The following is a 19154-nucleotide window of genomic DNA, read 5'->3' on the forward strand; positions in this document are numbered from 1 at the left end:
TACCCTTCTTCGTGAACGAATTACGTGCCCAGAAGCTTGGCAGGAAGCTAAACTAGAGCCAGCTTGGCTAGCACCTAACATTATTAAACGGTTCATTATGATGTTGAAAGGTATTTTCTTACCTGTGAATCCGCCATGAGAAAAAGTTAGCAAAAGTTAGCCAAACCATGAGACTGTTATCGGAAAACAGAGTCTCTTCAGTCAAAGGCTTCTTCAGTTTGGATTCAAAACGGACCGCTACAGGAAATCTTTCCTGCCCACAGCCATCAGCATCTATAATAACTCCTTGATTTAAGTAGTAATAGTTACATCAACATTTAATTTCCCTCTGGGATAAATAAAGTATTTTTGAATTGAATTGAATTGAATTTGAATTGAATGTACTCTAGAGGCGTGGCTTCGGGGGGAAGTCTGAAGAAAGGGGTTGGGAATTTTTGACCAGTGTATTTTCAAAATGCAGCTTCGCTGGACTCAAAATCCAGGATCTCCTACCCTACCTTTAATTTCCAACTTTATTTCCAGCCGGGCAGGTCCGCCGTCCTGATCAACCGTTCGCCCCGCCTCCCCACAGTGTTCAGCGGACCCGTTGTGGACTCTAGTCGGATCCGCACATTGTAGCCTACGCGCTCCCCAGATAGCAGTGGACTCCGGGGCGGATCCGCCGTCCTGATCAACCACTCATCCCGCCTTCCATTTATAATTGGTAAACAAGTTTTTATCTGTATCTAATTTTGTTAATAAATTCATAATAAATAAAGGTTCTGGACCAAATGATACCACCTCCGTTATAAGTATCGTAAACGGATCCGAAACGAATCTGGGCCGGATGATGTGTTTTATGAACGGATCCGGGCTGGATGATGTGTTTTATGAACGGATCCGGGCTGGATGATGTGTTTTATGAACGGATCCGGGCCGGATGTAGCACTTAATGTGTGGATCCGGATAGGGTCCGGGGCGGATCCGGGCCGGATCCGTGATCTGGATCTGTTCCGGATCCGTTCCGGTGTGCAAGTGGACTCCGATCCGGGTCCGTTTGCTATCTGGGATTGCTCTTGCCCCTTGTGTGTTGTCAAGGGGACTGCATTATACTTTAAAGGATATCCTGGAAAATAATGTTAACCCCATAGCTAAAAAATATCATAGTATCTTGTTTGCAAAAAATATCTGTAAATGCAAATTATATATATATATATTACATTTTGTAATAATATATTTGATTAAAAAAATATATTGTTATGTTAGACTAGTGTTTATTCATGAATTAATAATGCTCCCACGGGCGCTGAAGTTCCCTTAAACCTAATAAGGAGGTGGCAAGACCTGCTTTCAAGAGAGGACCAGGGAGCCCTGGAGCAAACTTGAAGAGAATAGTCAAATCTTTCATTTGTAAATGTAAACATCCTGCCAAGAACTTTCAAAATATACCACCAAATGCCCTGTACAGTTCAAAATTGTAAAGTGCATCACCTTCATGTGTTGAACAGCATATTTAGCAATGGGAGTTAAATGTCTGGGGACTTCGGTTGACATTTTCTTACTCAGTATCCACATATTTTGTATGTAGATAACAGTTAACAAACTGTAGCCTTTGTTAAATAAAGTACTGTGTTTCTGAATGAAGTATCAGGGTTTTGTATTTTGCCTGAAACATCCAAGATCATCCAAATCTAAAATTACTTTATCGATTGAAAATCAAATCTGAGCAAACGATTGTTTCATTAGGATTTCTTATAATTCACAATACACTTCTTAAAAATCATCACCCTAAAGTTGCCTCTCAGCATATGGTGTCAAAGACACTGTTCAAGTATAGAAATCTTCATGTTTTTGTAAAAAGTTTAAGCATGTTTTTATTTTGAAAGCAAACTTATGTAGTTTCCGGTACGAATGTGCCTTTCTACTTCCAACTTGCCATTTAAAACTTCTGAGGGTAGGCCCAGCTTTAGCAGAGTAAAGCCGCTCACAGCTCGAGACGCAACCAGAGCTGAGCAGTGCGCGAAGCGAGAACGACGTGACACATGAACAAGACACACCGGGAAGGGGAACGGAGACGCAGAGACAAGTATGGGATTTACCGGGAGCCGCTTCTGATCGAAGGACGCTTGAATTAGACCCATAAGCTTTTCTCAGTTGAGTTAATTGCGCTGCATTGAAAATCATTTGACATTTTTAAGTAGAGAATTACGCACGAAGCGCCATTCCATGGTGAACCAACTTTTACGCACGGACCTTTGGAGATGTGAGGCTTCAATTGTGACCAGAAAGCTGCATTAGTATCACTGAAATGCAATTAATTTTGTAGCGAGGGCTTGAAATCTGATTGTTTTTTACGAGATTTTTGCCTGGAAACAGGACGCATCAAACACTTTTGGCACCAGTTGACGAATACTTTACATTACTTACTTGAATGGGCTTATTAAAAGAGACTCTTGTGAACTGCATTCCGATATAGTAGAAACTCTGTACATAGGAACTGTCCATTGTGTGTCATACAGCGTGCATTACGCGCCGGTCCCACTGACAGCTTCCCCTGGTATCTCCTTAAATGAGTTTTCAAAACAGCGATATGGACAGAGTCAGACGTCTAGCCTGCGCGTGAGTCACAGTGAACAAACATTTGGACAAGCTGCACTTATTGGCAGTGACACATTTGGGATATATAACAGTGCGTACTTTGCGCAAGCGGCCAGCACACGACACCGGGACGAGGCTCGGTGCAGCCGTGGGATTGCAATCCGAGGTGCTAAATGCCCAGCCGGTCGCTTGCGGCTCCTCAGGCTGGGCGGCAACATGAGGTCCTGGGTCCTGCTGCTGCTACTGACTGCGCTCTTGACGCCTCGTCTGCGGCTCGGGAACGCTGAGGTGAGACCGGGGAATTTGCCGGTAAACATGACCTCTAGTCGGTGTGGGGAAACCAACAGATATGGTTGAAATGCATGGTTTCACAATATGATTTAAAGTTAAATACATTAATGATGGAGAAAAAACTGGGAATCACGGGGAAATCAACACGTTTTTTCATACTCTTAAGACAATTAATCAATTTTGATTCAATTAGCCAAAAAGCTTATGAACATCTGTGTCAATACTGTCACAAACATTGATGATGACTGTACCTCCACTACATCAGATGGATCAAAAGATGTCAGAGTGAGGACAGAAGAAAGGCAGGAAAGATAATCCATTTGGGTTAATTTCCCGTTTTTGATGGGGATGGTGGGGATTTCTCCTTTTGCCTGCATTAATTCCTTTTCTGATCTTTTTAAACCTGAGAATTCTGTGGTCTGACGGAAGGTTGACTAATAGGCTTTTACATTTTTTTTATCCTAACCCTCTGATGTTACTCTACCAAGTGTGGGGTAGATGAATTCTAACACAGTGGAAGAGTAAAGCAGAGAGAAGAAAAAAATCACTATTTGTGTGTGCGTTTGACAGTCTCTTCAGCATCTAGTTTTCCCTCTGTGACTCTGCAGCTTGTTTCGTTTGTGGGATCCGTCTCTTTCAGTGGTTCATTTTCATGCTTCATTTCAGCAATTCACCCGAGGTGTTACAGGGGGAGTCATACAGTCACAGGCTTGGCAGCAAGAGTTAAACTACTGTATGAAGCTGGAGCCAAAATCCATCCATCAAGTTCACACCAAGGTCCTATTGGTTACCATTTTTTCAACTTACCTCTGGAATGGTTTTTCTCTGGAATGGACTCTGCAAGTGCAGTTATGTCCAATAACTACCTATCCATCAAATTCAGTGAAGGTCATAGTCAGTTGGTTTTGCTTTTTACTGGAGATTCATATCACTTGAGAACATAAGATGGTGCATAACTGTCTCACGAGTCCTGCTGAAGTCGCTCATGTGGGCGACGTGTCAGATGACATCTGAAAAGACACAAAATCAGGTGCATTTTTTGGGTGGAACAGCTCTATGATTAATGTCTGATTAAGTTTCAACAGCTGAAACTACTTTGCAAAGATGAACACTATCGGTGTTAAGACTTGCGAGCGCAAATTGAGCATTTTGAGCTCTGTGGACCTTAAACTGAGTATTTTGGACTTGGACTTTGGGCTTGTCTTTATGCCTCATTATACTTTTGTTTTAACCTCTCACATTTGCTGCAATCTTACAGCATTTCTTCTGGAAAGCAAAGCATCTTGAAACTAACAAAAGGAGCAAACCATGACATTCTGAAAATTTCAGCACACGCATCAAAAACGGAACGCTGCAGTCCCCTTAGCATGTTCACTATAATGCACATGGTGCAACTTCAGGCTGCACTATTCACATCTGACACCTTTTTACATTTTAAATTAACTCTGACCCCTCATGTGACCAGCAGGTGTGAGACCTCTGTGACACTAATCATCTTGTCAAATAATGTTTAGTGGCATTACGGCTGAAAAAGAAAACGTCTTTGCAACAAATCAGCCACATCTACCTGTGGAGTAGACGTCACATGCGCACAATACACGCACATTCAGCAAAGTCAGGGCACAAAAGGTTCACTAAGTATGATGTAAGAAGTTCTACCAGAACATTGTTGTTGTTAAGGCAGAGAACATTTTCTCTCAGCTGTTCTGTACAAATGCACGCACACTGAGAATCCTTATGATTCATTTTTTGAATCCACTTTAATAGAGCTGGAGTTAACCACACATCAGGTCAGAACTAAATCCTTTCATCATCTGCTGTTTAAATCACAATTGCTGACTGGTGGCTTTTGACCAGGTTGTTGTGTGACTGTTGTTTCTGCAGGCAAGCTGGCTGTCGCTTGGTGGCTTGATCCATTTTACATAAGAACAACAACTAATCTGCCAGGGATTTCATGGTGTTTGTGTGCCATGCAGCTGTGTGTGTATTTTTATGCGCTCACATCTGGATGCATGGCCTGGTGTAACTGCGTATGTGTTAGTAAGACATATGTGCATGGCAGGAGTCATCCCTGCAAGCCTCAATTAGAAATATACAGTGGAACATAAGGGCATTTGTTTGTGAGCCTGCAGTTTTAGTGAGAAAATCTAGTGAAACCTGGTGGACAGTTTGAAATGATGGGTGTGATGATAAATGATTAAAGTAATAATGGAGTTTTGGGTTAGTGCCAGGCTTTAAAAAAGGATAACAAATTACCTGGTTCAAAAGTTACAGACATAAAGAGCTTCAGCTGTAGTAGCTCAGAACATCTTGCAACAAAGGCGCAACGAAGGATACATCAAAGATTTATTGTCACTTTCTATCACAGTGATGATTAAATGTTTTCAGTTGGACACCCAGTAGCTGGTGAGAAGGTCTCCCTTTTTCCACAAAAAGAGCTCTGGTGTGGACAAAACCATCTCAGGGTGTCCTGGAGTGTCTAGCATGGGGGGTGTAAAGCAATAGGACCTGTGGGAACTGTGGCTTCTTTGTGGATTGGGCTTGTTTCTCACTGATGATATCGTGGCCTGATTTTAATCAGAGGAATTCTGAACTACGTTGTTTCTCCACAGTTTTGTCCCAGGGCAGTAGTGTTTCTGTTGTGTGCAAATGAAGACACTACAGTCCTGCAGACACCACTGTAGCATCAACAAAGGCGGTTTTGAGTATTTTGATAGGTGTGTGGACAGATTTTACCAACAGTGTAATGTCAAGTTTGTGCACGATGCAGTCACAAAGTTTTTCAGCAGACTGGCTGACATGGAAATGAAGGTTTATGATGGTGTGTACTATAGATGATGTTTTGTTCTTAGTTTTTGTGTGTCTCTTTGCTTTTTCCATATTCTGTATTCGTCTTTAGTTTTTGTCATCAGGTTACATCCTGCATCCCAGTTACCTTGCTTCCTGTTTTATTTGGTTTATTTTTCCCTCTCGTGTTTTCTGTTCAGTTCACTTCCATTCTTGTCTTTATTCAGCAATAGCTTCACCTGCATCTTGTTTGAAGTTATCTCCCTCTGCATTATATAGTGATGGGTTTCATCGTTTAGAACCAAAGCCTTGTTGACATTGTTGTATGTTGTGCTTGTAGTTTTTTTACTGAGTCACACTCATTGGAATTTTGCCTTTGCAGTGCTTTAGTTTGTTAAATAAAAGCTTATTTATTTTACAGTTCACAAGCAAAATGACGAATCATTTCAGCTTTATGTTTATTTTTTGTGCATAGTTATGCAGTCAGAATGTACAGAGGAACTCCCTTTAGTTTAAATAACTTTGATAGATTTATGCCCCTCTGTGCAAACACAGAGTTTATGGCTTTGTTCTGGAGCCACTGAAAAAAAGGAATGGCCCGATTGTAACGATCAGGCCTGTGCTGTCAGTGTTCTTCCTTCTCATTATTATTTTCTTCTCAACCCCTCTCTTTGTTTCTCATTTGCCCTCTGCTCTACTTTCTGCTCCTGTCTTCAGATATCTCTCAATCCATCATCTGCACCCTCATCTCTGCAGCCAGGGGTGGGATGGTGCATGCATACGGGGTGCTGGCTATAATTTTGTGTGAGTGACATAGAGCATCCACTGAGCTCAGCAGGTCTGTCTAGTTTACATAGCAGAAAATTGGCAATCTGCCATAACTTTGATGAAAGAAGGCATGTGTTGTGACAACTCGGTGTAATGATGAGTCACTCGTCACACATGTAAAGTTGATGTTTCTGTGTGCATTTGCTCTCCCTTACAGAGTTTGTGCATCTGTTTGATTGCATGTGTGTGAGCAGTCGGCAGGCCACATAATTACATTCCCTTACACTTCACCTTTCTCCTCAAACATTCCATACAACCGTGTTGCCCTCCAGGCTTTCTCCAAGGCCTCATGCAGTGTTTTTTTTCATGAGTACATATATGACCTGCTTGTAAATCCCAACATCCTACCAGGCGATATTTATGAACCACAAGCTAAACTAGATCCTTTGCCATGTAAGAAATTAAAAATGCCAAATCCTCCTCAGTTATGTCCAGCAGAAAGATTTATTTATAGACAACGTAGGACAGCAAAAAGGGCCGAAGGTGTTCCTGTCAAACCAGTTATTTGTCTAATCCTTGTTCTTTTTTTAAACCACTGGGTTGTTGTTTGTCCATGCGAGAAACTATTTCCTGTATGTGTGTTCCACTGTCTAATTTGTATGTGTGTGTGTTGGTGCTGGTGTTTGCAATAAGCACTTGGACTTTAATGATAGCTTGCTGCAGAGTGAAAACTGTCTGTGTGAGTGTGTGAGAGGCTGTCTTGACAAATTGGGCGGACAGTGGTTAAGCATCTGTACGTAAACGGGAAAATGGGGGGCGAGTGTGTGTGTGTGTGTGTGTGTGAGAGTGTGTTTGCTTAACTAGGTCAGCCAATGCCTTGTGAAAGTCATCCAGGTGTCCTGAGCCATTGCCGCCCACAAAGCAGACAGAGAGAAAGCTTGGTGGGGAAAGAGAAGGACATGAAAAGATTTTAATACCACACGAGGTCAGACAAGACAGAGGATTCAATTGTAGATAAAAGGATGTTCTTTGAGCTATAGCTATTATGGGTACCTATTAATGATGACATGATTAATTTGGTATATTTTGAGATCAAATGAATCCTTATTGACTTAGGAAACATCATGCATTCATTGATCTTTGAAGAAATAATAAATTAGTTGACTCTCATCTGACCTCTTGTAACCAAAGTGTTAGTTCAAAGGCTCTGTTTCCATCATCATTAAAAAGTTCAAATGTTACAGTCTGGAAAGCAGTGAATTTGGATTTCTAGGGAAGGCCAAACGGATATCACCAAAAAAAGAAATCGCTGCACTGGATTTAACTTTCCACTTTCCACTTTATTGTCCCCAAAAGGGGTGATTGAATTTATAACCTTAAACAAAACAATAGTACCATTGCAAAACGTATTGGAGCATATTATGGATCTGTATAACTTTAATTGAATTCATGTAAATGCAGAGACATACTTTGAGCTGGTAACCATCCTTAGGAGAATCCACTAAAAAGTTGAGGCATATTGAAATATACTGTCAAAAATACTTAATTTTAACTTACAGTCCTGTTATGCAATCACTTAAATTCAATCAGATGACCTCAGACAGGGAATTCTAAGTTTAAATGTGTTTAAGTCTTGAACTGTTTTCCACCTGACACCATCTTGTACAACAGTACAAGTACAAGTTTTTTTTTGAGAGAGACAATAAGTCCTCATCATGCACTCAGACGTGTAAACCAACGAAAGGGGAGTAGGCCAGTGGAGCTGTTCAATCAGAGCAGACTGAGCAGATGACCTTTTTGTTGTTAAGTGTTAAAATGTTTGCAAAGAGCTGTAACGATTCTTATTGAGGATTCTTGTATTTAACCAAATTCTTATATATGCTATATATATTAATGCTTTAAGTTGACAGTAGTCGTGTTTCTATCAATTTGATGCACATTTAAATAAAATAAATGAATAGATTAATACAAATTGAAAAAAAAAACAGAAACGTCGCCTGAAGAGGTTTTCGGCTTCTTGAAAAAAGATTTCAATTTTGACTTGTATCCCCATTTATCCCCAAAGAGGCTGCTAGGATATTACAGCCAAAGACAGTGCAGCCTATACATCACCATCATACCACACTATGCAGCCTAGTTTCCAAACCAGGTAATGGAAACAAGAAAATGCATAATTCTCCATAAAGCAACACTTCAATAGGTTTGCTTAACAGCTGGATGGAAACACAACTGAAAGCCCTTATCAAACTGTATTATGAGCTCACTATAATCAGAATGCTGTTTAACTTTCCGTACTCACAGTGTGATAAACACCAACTACTGATGTGTGCAGCACAAATCTGATCTGAATGTTTCAGAGATAGCGATCTTACTGTTTTGTTGGGGTTTATTTTATAGAGTTTATGTTTAACTGGGTTAAAAATTCACCTGCAGGTATCAGAAAAAGTTTATAATGTAGAAAATGTGCTGATTGTTGACGCCGCTGTTGACTCTGGTGTGCAATTAAATCCTTCAGACCTTATCAGTGAGATGTTTTTCTCCATTGGCAGCAATCCACAGTTTTGTGTCATTCAAGGTTTATAAAGCTACTGAAAGAGGAATACAAGTGCTCTGATGGATACCACTGTTTTCACAAGATAACACTGTATGGACATCTTACAGTGTTAAGATTGCTATGTTTGTGATATTAAGATTTGTTTAATTCCCACGTGTTTTTCCTTTTGTCTTTTCTCTCTGAGAGTTGTCCTCATATTTGTACTATGCCCCTGATTTGTTTTGGCATCTTCCCGGCATGTGACTGTATCAAATGTTGTTCTATGGGCCCTGAGATGGTATCAACTAACAACCAACCTAAGCAAGATCTGTCACAGTGCTCACAGTAATCTGACTTTGATCTTGAAAGAGAAACCACACAAGTCTTTCCTTAAAAGCAGCCATGCTGAATCCATAATGAATTTGTGTAAAAGCATTCATTAAAAACTCATTAATGTCAAAATTCTTCTCTTTTCTTGAGTGATTAACAAATAAGTTGCGTAACTTTGTTAATCAACAGCATATTTTCCAGAGTTTGACTTTTTATAACCATTTGATGTAATTTTCACAACTTTTCTACATTCAACTTTTGTGAAACAATGTGTAAAAATCTAAATTAAAATAGAAAATGGGCAACATGAAATACATTTTTAAGGAGTAAGAATGAGGGAGTAAAGAGAGGCTAATTTCCTGTGTCTAAATAGGAGCAACGGTGGTATTTGCGGGTAAACAGACAGGGAGAGGGTGACAACAGCAGCAGCAAACACCAATCACAACCATCATTTCCTTCGATGGAGGAAGTGAAACTGGAGCAAGTTTTGACTGGAGATCAAGGACTGAGATATTATACACCAGCCCCTTTCTTTTCCTTTGAATGTCTCACTCTTTGTCCCCAAGTCACTGTTTAAAAAAGTAAAAACCAGATTAACTTAACTAAATTTCACTCTGTTGTTTCAGCATGCAGTCCTTATGACTTCTTTACAGTGTCTTAAAATTTCAATGCATTCATTCCCCTCCAAAGAGGCCACTCCCTGCTCCTCTGTGAAATAACTGTGTCACAGTTCAGGGTCCCCAGACTTGGAGCCCATGGAGAATGAACCTTATTTTCCTTCCCCAAACAGACATCTAGCCTTATTAAACAACACAACTAACTTGTATTCAAGATTAAGTCTTCCTCTTTAAACCAGGACTAGCTTAGTAACAGGTTAGTAAGAGTAGTTTTACAGCATTGGTTAACTTTAATTCCAAGTGAAATATCTAGAACCCTAATGAAGAAGACCAAACAGTAGAGTGTGTATTCAGGTCACATTAATTAAATATTGTTTGTAAGTTTGGATAAAATAACTGAATGTGCAACTGTCTGCGATCAGTGATGATGATTAAGATTTCGGCAAATCCAACCCCTGAACTGGGACACTGCTTTTGACTGAATTCATTCTAATCACACTCAAAGATTTAGTGATTGACTTCAAAATAAAAACTGTTCCCAAAGTGGGTTGCATATTACAACTGTCTGTCTCTGTCTCCACAGGGCGATCCACTACCTCCGTCACTGGTCAACCTCGTGAGGAATTCTCCCGTCACCTCTGTTGAAGACCTAAAACTGCTGCTGCAGCAGGAGACCAATGCAATAGGTACTCATCACCACTACACACATAAATACACAGACAATAATAACACAGACACGGAGGAGGTAAGTATGTGAGTGTATAAGCAAAGCCTGAACGTAGAGGAATGCGGTATGAGAGAGTATCAGCATGCATGCTGAGCATCGTGTTCAGGCGGTAGTTACGAGAGACTGCAGCAGCAGTGATGAAGCCGCCTGATGAGGTAGAGTAAGAGAGGAGCAGCGACCTTGTATGTTTAACATACCGGCACAGAAGGGAGGGGGAGAGAGAAAAACTTCCAGCGCAGGGTCATTGCATTGTTCTCCTGCTCTGGATTCCTCAACAGGTTTGAATTATGGATGTGTGTGCCGGTGTGACAGAAAGAGACCGCCCCCTTCCAACCCCAAACAAACCCGTTCACACACACGCAGATAGGCAGGTGATTTAAAAATTCATCATCATCTTATCACTCAGAGGAACCAAGTCACACATACATATATTAATAGACAGGCCTTTGATCATTCCATAATGCATAAATAACACAGTGACATAACAGCGACCACAGAGAGGAACCAGCAAAGTTCTTAGAAACAGCGCATGGGGGAAGTGTCTCAAAATGTACATTTTGATCTGAAATAACATTTTTTTTTCTGATTTTAGTTTTGGAGTTTTACTAATTTTAGCAAGTGTCTTATTTGACAAAGTATATGAATGAATCATTTAATCCATTTTAGCTAACTGATCCACTGACTATGCTGTGTAAAGCTTAGGTCCTATGGAGGGATTTTTATCCAAGTTGGGACTCAAATGGTCATGAATACTTCGGGTGCATGTTTAGTAACCAGTAATCCCTGACTGTTTATGAAGTTCTATAATAATTTATACTCTCTCATCAACCCATCAGCCTGAGCTGTAGGCTGCTTTGTGTTCGCAGATGTTAGCATTCTAACACACTGCTTTGAACATTATTTGTCCCAGTGCTGTTTATCTTATGTGAGTTATTAAAGTTACTTTTATCAGATGAATAAAAAATTACACTCCAGTATGTTAACAATATTTCTGAGAGCATTTTTGCATGTTCACAGCCCATAAGTGTCAAAGAACTGTCACTTGTAGCCATAGCTATTAACTTTTTATTGTTTTTTTCTCTTGTGGGTAGTTTCATCTATTTGAGTTAACTTTCATCCCTCTGGCGCCAATAAAAGTTTCTCTATCATGGTTTTAATCATCATGCAACTACTATAATTTTAGATGGTTATGTGTTTAAATTGGCTTTGGACCCAACTCTGACAAAGAATTCCTGGAAGTTGTTATTTTCAGAACCCGAGTTATTCAGACTCTACCGACTGGCTTTAATGGAATAAAATGGGTCAAATGTTAATGTATGAAAGACTAATAAATTAATCACTCCAACAAAATATTTAGATACAGATAAATGCATAGATAGCATTGAAAGCGCCTTCTGAGAACAATATGTACAGTCCTCTTTCTGCTCCAGGCAGCTAATTAAGGCCAACAGCCATCCAAGAAACCCCTTGTATTTGTGTGTGTGCGTGTGTGTGTGTGTACACACAGTGACCAAAAGCCATCTACACTGGGGATATAATTAGGACTAAAGGGCTACAGCATGAAATGTCGGCATATGTGAGAGTGCAAAGGGACACGCACAGATCCATGCTTGAGCTATATTTAACACTCATATCGCTCCTCAACTGTATTCTTGACAGCGGCGAGACAAATTGTAGCAGAAAATAGCCTAATTGTTTCAGCACGGTAAAAAAAATGGCTTCCTTTGTGCAGTGAACAATGAGCTTGGCTAAAAACTGCCCTAGCAGCTAGTGTTTTACACATTTCTCCTCCTTTTTATGGTAGTGTTGCACAGTTTCATGTAAAAGTTGGAAAGTCTGAAGTTATCTATTATCTCCAACCTCTCATTACTTCTCTTCTAGAACATGAAGAAGACGAGCATGACATTCTTCCAAAATCCACCCACAGTCGATACATTAGAAGCCTTGGTAAGCTCCACATTTATCTATATCCCTCCCTTTAGCATTTTGTGTCTGTTTTTATTCATCTCTCTGATATGACTCGTACACCATTCTTCTCTGGCTCTCTTGTCTTAACAGTGGAGGCACAGCCAGCCCAGCAGGCAGCCTGTAAAGTTCGAACTGAGGTGATGGAAGTAACTAGATCCATGCTGGACCGCCGCAATGCCAACTTCCTGCTGTGGCCACCATGCGTAGAAGTTCAGCGATGTTCAGGCTGCTGCAACACCAGGTTGTTGCAGTGTGTCCCCACGGTTACCTCCAGCAAATATCTGCAGGTACACACAAGTGATTTCATTCTTCACCATGGAAATAAGTGCTCAAGCAGTTTCCAGTTCAGTCTGTGTTTATGTTAATAGATTTTCATCAGTCTGTCTTTAGAAGTAAGCAATTACTTTGACATTTTGGTAAATGTGCTTCTATAGAGTTTGAAGAATAGAAATTTAGGTCATTCTGAACAGTAAATTACCTTTTTCTTTTCTTTTCATTTACCAAAATTACAGCAAGTAATGGTTATTTTTTTGAAGCATGCTTGTATTTCTCTATTTCACTGTTGAACACACTGCATTATGCTGTCAGTATACATAGCAAACGGTCTATATTACTTAAAGTTGTTGTGAAACATTTTATGGTTCTGTATGTGTTGTGGAAAATCTTGTATTTGGATGCCAGTAGTTACTTGGATTGTGTTTTACCACACTGCTCTCCATTATCAATTCAATTTCAATTCAATTCAGTTTATTTATATAGCGCCAAATTACAACAAATGTCATCTCAAGGCACTTAAATAATAAAGTCCAATTCAAGCCAATTGGAGTTCAATTCATTGTAATCATAATTAATTTCAAAATAATCCAATTCATTCATATAGAGCCAATTCAAAAACTATTTCCTGGCTAAGGAAACCAACAGATTGCACCGAAACTATCACAAACCTGGCTTTGAATTGACCTACAGGTTTTGGAAATAACACTTTTATTTTAATTATACTTAATTTAACTTCCTGTTTCAGTGGTAAAATAAATAATATATGAAGACTCAGACTGCAGCCACATAGCTTGATCCTAACTTTTACCATATGAATGAACTTGCTGTTAAATTTGTACAAGAAACAGTATAAAGCATCAGTTCATTTCTCTGCAGAGGGACATGGCCTGAATGATTTCTCAAGAGTAGTTGCTAGGCAACCAACAAACATTCCAAATATTTACTCCTCTTTGCTGGGAAATAGTAGCCTAGAAATCTAGACGCCCCTAGCGGCCGCAGATGACAATTTGCTCCGGGGCTTTTTGCTGTACGGGTCTGGCTTGCTAGGCTAGGGAAATAGTGGAATTGAGAATAATACAATTTAATGTTTAATGAGTTCAATCAGAGGTAAAGGCTGATGGATCCGTTACCACTGTTTTCCCATTCTTTATGATTACTGAAGCTAATTGGCTGATGTCTCTGGTTTCATCATACATACATATACAAGAGAAGTATTGATTTTATCATTTAGCATTATATGATTAAGCGTATCTCTGAGTAAATTTCACCTGTCACCTGCTTTAATGAATGTAAAATAAACAATAGTAGGAATTTCAACTGGTTTAAAAGACGTCATGAATCTTATGAATGTTAAATGTTGACTGGCTAACTATGCACAATCTCATGAAATAATGTAGGATTGTAATTAAAAACTGACAAAACTGTAAACTTTTTTCAATTGATAACATGATTTAGATTATTTAATGTGATTTTTTTTTTTGTCCATTTTGAAACCAGACAGATATGATTCTTAAAATCAAAGCATATCAGTCAATTTGCATATTAGGTCAAAGTGCCACAAAGGCACAGAAGCCTCTCAAAGCTTTGTGATATAATTGCAGTTTAACTTCATCATGAGATACACTTGATACGCTTGTGTAGACGTTGGGAATTAACATGCAGGATGCGATTTAATACATGAAATGACAAAAACAGGTAATTCCACATTTTTGTCCTTTGAACATTAGATGGGAGAACAAGTCTTGACAAGGAGCAACCAGTTTACATGGATTTATTAGCTTCCCCCAACAATGGTGTCATCAACAATGACATTACTGTGTCGCACACTGCATAACGTGCATGATTACTCTCACAGTATGGTCAGAAAAAAGGTTTCTGTTCGATGCAGCGTCATATCTGGACCGCCACAATAACATTATGATTTCTGCTTGCAGGTAATAAAGATTCAGTACATCAACCGGAAAGCCCACTATGAAAAAGCCATCATCTCTGTGGAAGATCATGTCAGCTGCAAGTGCCAACACGCCTCTGCACCATCTTCATCTTCTTCCTCCTCAACTGTCCCTGTCCCTCGCTCCGCCACTCAGAGCTATCCCAGTCTTCTTCCGCCTCCACCACAACAGCCTCCCCCATCCTCCCACCTTCTTCGGCCTGCTCACCCTGCCTCACCTAAGACTCACACCTCCAAGGCTGATCTCCATCGCCACGATGACCTTAAGCACAACCAGCAGCTTTACCATCCTGAGGAGCGTGAGCCAGTTGCAAGGCAATGGCAGCAGGGCAGTTACACTCAGTTGGTGCACTGGACACAGCCCAGGGTGCATCAGGCGCCCACACACGTGCAGGCAGGAGTGCACCAGGCAACAACTGGGCTGCTCGGGTCGGTCAGCAGCTGGCCATCTGAAGCGAGGGCAGAGCACAGCGTCATGGGAAGCAAACAGCAGGTGGGTCACGGGAGCGGCTATGAGGGGAGCAGGGAGGAGAGTGGTGTGCATGTATCAAACAGTGGTGGAGAAGCACACCATTCTGATCATGCACAGAGGCAGCAACAGCTTCTACAGCACCAGCAGAGACAGCAGTATCAGTATTATAATCACCCACACTATCCACAACAGCACAACCGTGGAGGAGCGGAGGACCAAGAGCTGAGGACGCAGTATCGGCTCAACGCTCCACAGTCTGACAGCGCTTCTCCACCTGTCAGCCCAACCCAGCCACCCAATTTAGGGAGAAACCCCACCCTCCCGACATTTACCATTCAAAAAGACTCTGTGACCAGCCAAAGAAATAGAGAGGTCACAAATCACAAACAGACAGAGACTGAGACAGTCAGTCAAAAAGACGGGAATGAGAGGGAGGAAAGTGGGTCAGCCAATAGCGGGGACTCGGCTGGGGGAAAGCTGGCCAATCAGGGGAATGAAAAAGACTCTAAAGTGAGCAGTGAGGATGGTCGTTTAACAGAGCAAGAGAGGAGAGAAAAGCTCCTGGAGATTGTACGGAGGGAACCAGATAAACCATCTATTCTTCATCCACATCATCCTTCGCAAAGACCAAAGCCAACCACATTTAAAACAGGTACTGTTCAAATGTGTAAGAAGGTGTGTGTGTGTGTGTGTGTGTGTGTGTGTGTGTGTGTGTGTGTGTGTATGAGATTTCAGTTTGTGTTTCACTTTAAAGCAAGTAGTCATGTTGCAAAGTTTTATGCAAAAAGGTAACTTGTAGGAGTGGTTTTGTGTATGCTTGATGCATACTTGGCACTGCATCTCACTCAGAGTTACTGTAAACATCAATTATCATCAGAACATTTATAAACACTGTTTACACTTAATGTAAATAGATTAATAATACAATAATAATAATAAAAAAAATTGTAAAATAACTGAAACCCATGGTTATTCTGAAGTTAATTCACTTTTCCAGCTGCTAATGATGATGCACTCTTAAATGTTTGTATCAGCAGTAAAACAGGTTTATGATCTTATTCTTGGCCTTCTATTGTGAATTGCTTCTTTTGTCTTTAACTGAAATACATACACACATACATATTTTCATATATACAGTATATAAATTTATAGATTTCAACATGTATGGCACATGTTTATGGCTCAAGACAATTTAATTTAATCTTCATCTAAGACTTTATTTTGTATCTCTAATTGAATTTTTGACTAACAGTGTTGAGGAAAAACAGGAAAATCTTGTGTAGAAGTCATTATCACTTGTTCCACTTCTCTCTGTGGCCCTGTGTTTATAGTCTCTAAGTTAAAACATGTATTGTAATTTAAGTTTGCATTGTATGAGAGAATCAGTGTGAGTTTCCCAGGCAGGAAGCAGCTAACTGTACATGCATGACTAAACAACATCACCACATGTGTCCTGCCATTCTTCCTCAATCTCCTGAGAGCTCTCCAGTCAGAGACCTTCATATGCAATTCAAACCTGAAGATAGCCACAGTCTTTGTTACACAGGCTTCAAGGCTACCAGGTACCCTTTAGGATACAGTTGAAGAAGTTTCACAAAACAGCCTGAAACTGTTGTCCGGATTATTACTTTTATTAAGCTCCCTGTTTATTTTGTCCACACTAACTTTATTCTCTTGCTTATATATTGTCTTCCACTTAAAATATTATTGGCTGATACTAAACAAGCAAAACCAATTTTTTTCTCTCTGTAGTAAATTAAATTCATATGCATTTTTAATGTTTGAACATGTGATTCAAATTTTAATGTACATTTAGGAAGGAATAGGGCAGTGTTTAAAAAAAACGCTCAAAAAGAGATTTGCAGTTCCAGTTGCAGTTAAATAGGAAGTGACTGATCGCTTGTCGTTTTCCTACTCTGCCCGGTCTCTTGCAGCATTCTCCACTGTTGCTCCCATGTCAACGTCAGCCCGTCAGGCGCCGTTCCGACCTGCTTCACCTCGCCGCAGGAGAAAACACCGCAGACGCATCAGCAAAGCCGCTATGAGGGCTATGATCATGTAGAGCTGAAGGTGAGAGAAAGGACAGAGCTAGAGGGCTGAGGGGAAGTGGTAATGCAGGTGATAATTCTGACCCAGTAACTTAAGTCAGTAACTGGTATCATGAGGCAGGAAAGTGTAATTTAACACGAGGGCGTTGGATGTAAGTATTTTTGGTCCTCTGAACCTGCTGAGAGCATTATGACCATTTTCCATTATTTCGATGAAGATGACTGTTTTCTGCTATGAAATGACAAATTGGGAAATTAATTCTGAAATGTATCTGCCGCTTCAACAAGCTCTGTTTCGTGCTCTCATATATTTTATAACTGCTAAGGATATTTGATCTGTGTGTTGCAGCAGACTGTTGTTAATGTACAAGAACTTCAACATCAGATTCCATTTCTAATAAGTTACATAGACGTTGGTCAAAGTAATAAGAAGTGTAAAGAAACAATGGCAATGAATTATATGTGGCATGAGCTATACAAGCAAATCAAAATGAACTTATCGTATTGGTCTCTTCTTTCTCCAATAGGAAGTGGTGATTCGAACTAAAAGATTTTGGCCTGAAACGCTGCTCCAACGGAACGTAGAGACATAAGAAAGATGTGATTCCTGATGGATGGACGTTCAGATCCTTTGGACGGATCTCAGGCGGCGGACAGTCCTGCTGTTGTCAGTGGACAGCTTTACAGAAAGTCAACTTTCTAACAACGCTAACAAGCATCCAGCGTTCTTGACTCAATAAGTGCAATCTTATGAACTCCTCGGGTTTGAGGATATTTGTCACACTAAACACTGGATCGTGTTTGTTTCATTTGTTTTGACCACAAATCCAAATACTGAGGGATTATTGAAGCCTATCTGGTGCTGAAAGAAAGCTAGACAGGTGGCAGCCATTGATTGGCTACTTTTAACATGTAAATCAACAAATGACTTGGACTTTGGAAGTCATCATTTGAGGCTAAACGTGGAGTTCAAGTTGAAAACTACAGATGAGGAGAACTGGACATCTACACTGGGATGATAACTGGAAACTGGAGCTGCAGCTCAGGCCTCAATGCCAAACATTACTGTACTGTTATCCTATAATGTCTGAATCTAACTTTATCTAACACTGGAGTAGCTGTACACTGATCATACTACACTGACTTTAGAAAAGTGCTCAACTGTGTACTGTAGCTAATTGTACTGGAAATTATCAATAACCTGCTCGTTCTTTACTACTGCCAGATCAAAATGGAATGGAATAACAATGCCTGCTTTGATAACGTGCTATGAATATCCACATTAAAGCAAGTCTTAAAGACCTGGCTTTAAGGGATGGTTGTGAGCCAGTTATAGCCAATACTGAAGTGTATAAATGCTTTTAGAGTATCATTTCCAGGGGAAAAAGACAAACTTTATTTCTTAACTTATTTTAAAAAAAAAAAGAAAAAAAGGGGGATACGAGGTCCTCTGTTTCTCAAGTGTAATTATTGTTGCAGATGTGTCAGGTTATAATTATTGGTTGTACAACTGTTACTGTAATGAATGTTATTTTTAATATAAAATAAAAATGTTCAAGGAATATCTGGGTGTTGTGTTTGCACGCATAATATATTTGCATGTGCATGTACACTGCGTGCACTTGCATTATAAAATCATCTGCTAATCTTTGCTCTGAGACTGTAAGTCTTGTAGCACTGTCACGCAAGGCAAAGCAGGGGTCAGCAGAAATGTCTGGTTGCTATAGCAACTCGTGGACAGACCTGTCAACAGAAGAGTATCGTATGGTGAAAGAGAGAAGAGGGAGGGAGGGTGTCAGCCCAGGAATG

General features: G+C 40.1%; 1 protein-coding gene across 1 annotated transcript; it reads left to right on the top strand.

Annotated features, from left to right (window-relative positions):
* The first annotated feature begins 1953 nt into the window (after positions 1-1953).
* Positions 1954-18900, top strand: pdgfba (platelet-derived growth factor beta polypeptide a). Its single transcript, XM_075463997.1, has 7 exons — positions 1954-2865; positions 10487-10589; positions 12512-12577; positions 12689-12885; positions 14809-15949; positions 17232-17367; positions 17873-18900. The coding sequence occupies exons 1-6, from the start codon at positions 2794-2796 to the stop codon at positions 17357-17359; spliced, it is 1707 nt and encodes a 568-aa protein (XP_075320112.1). The 5' UTR covers positions 1954-2793; the 3' UTR covers positions 17360-17367; positions 17873-18900.
* The last annotated feature ends 254 nt before the right edge of the window (positions 18901-19154 follow it).

This window comes from Odontesthes bonariensis, chromosome 4 (assembly GCF_027942865.1).
Source record: "Odontesthes bonariensis isolate fOdoBon6 chromosome 4, fOdoBon6.hap1, whole genome shotgun sequence".
Lineage (NCBI taxonomy): Eukaryota > Metazoa > Chordata > Actinopteri > Atheriniformes > Atherinopsidae > Odontesthes > Odontesthes bonariensis.

What these genes read in the sequence shown, in the direction of transcription:
- pdgfba (XM_075463997.1), top strand. Translation starts at nt 2,794, where the DNA reads ATGAGGTCCTGGGTCCTGCTGCTGCTACTGACTGCGCTCTTGACGCCT. An exon ending in GCAGGAGACCAATGCAATAG is followed by an intron (nt 10,590 to 12,511) that starts GTACTCATCACC and finishes CTTCTCTTCTAG; the next exon opens with AACATGAAGAAGACGAGCAT. An exon ending in GCCAACCACATTTAAAACAG is followed by an intron (nt 15,950 to 17,231) that starts GTACTGTTCAAA and finishes GGTCTCTTGCAG; the next exon opens with CATTCTCCACTGTTGCTCCC.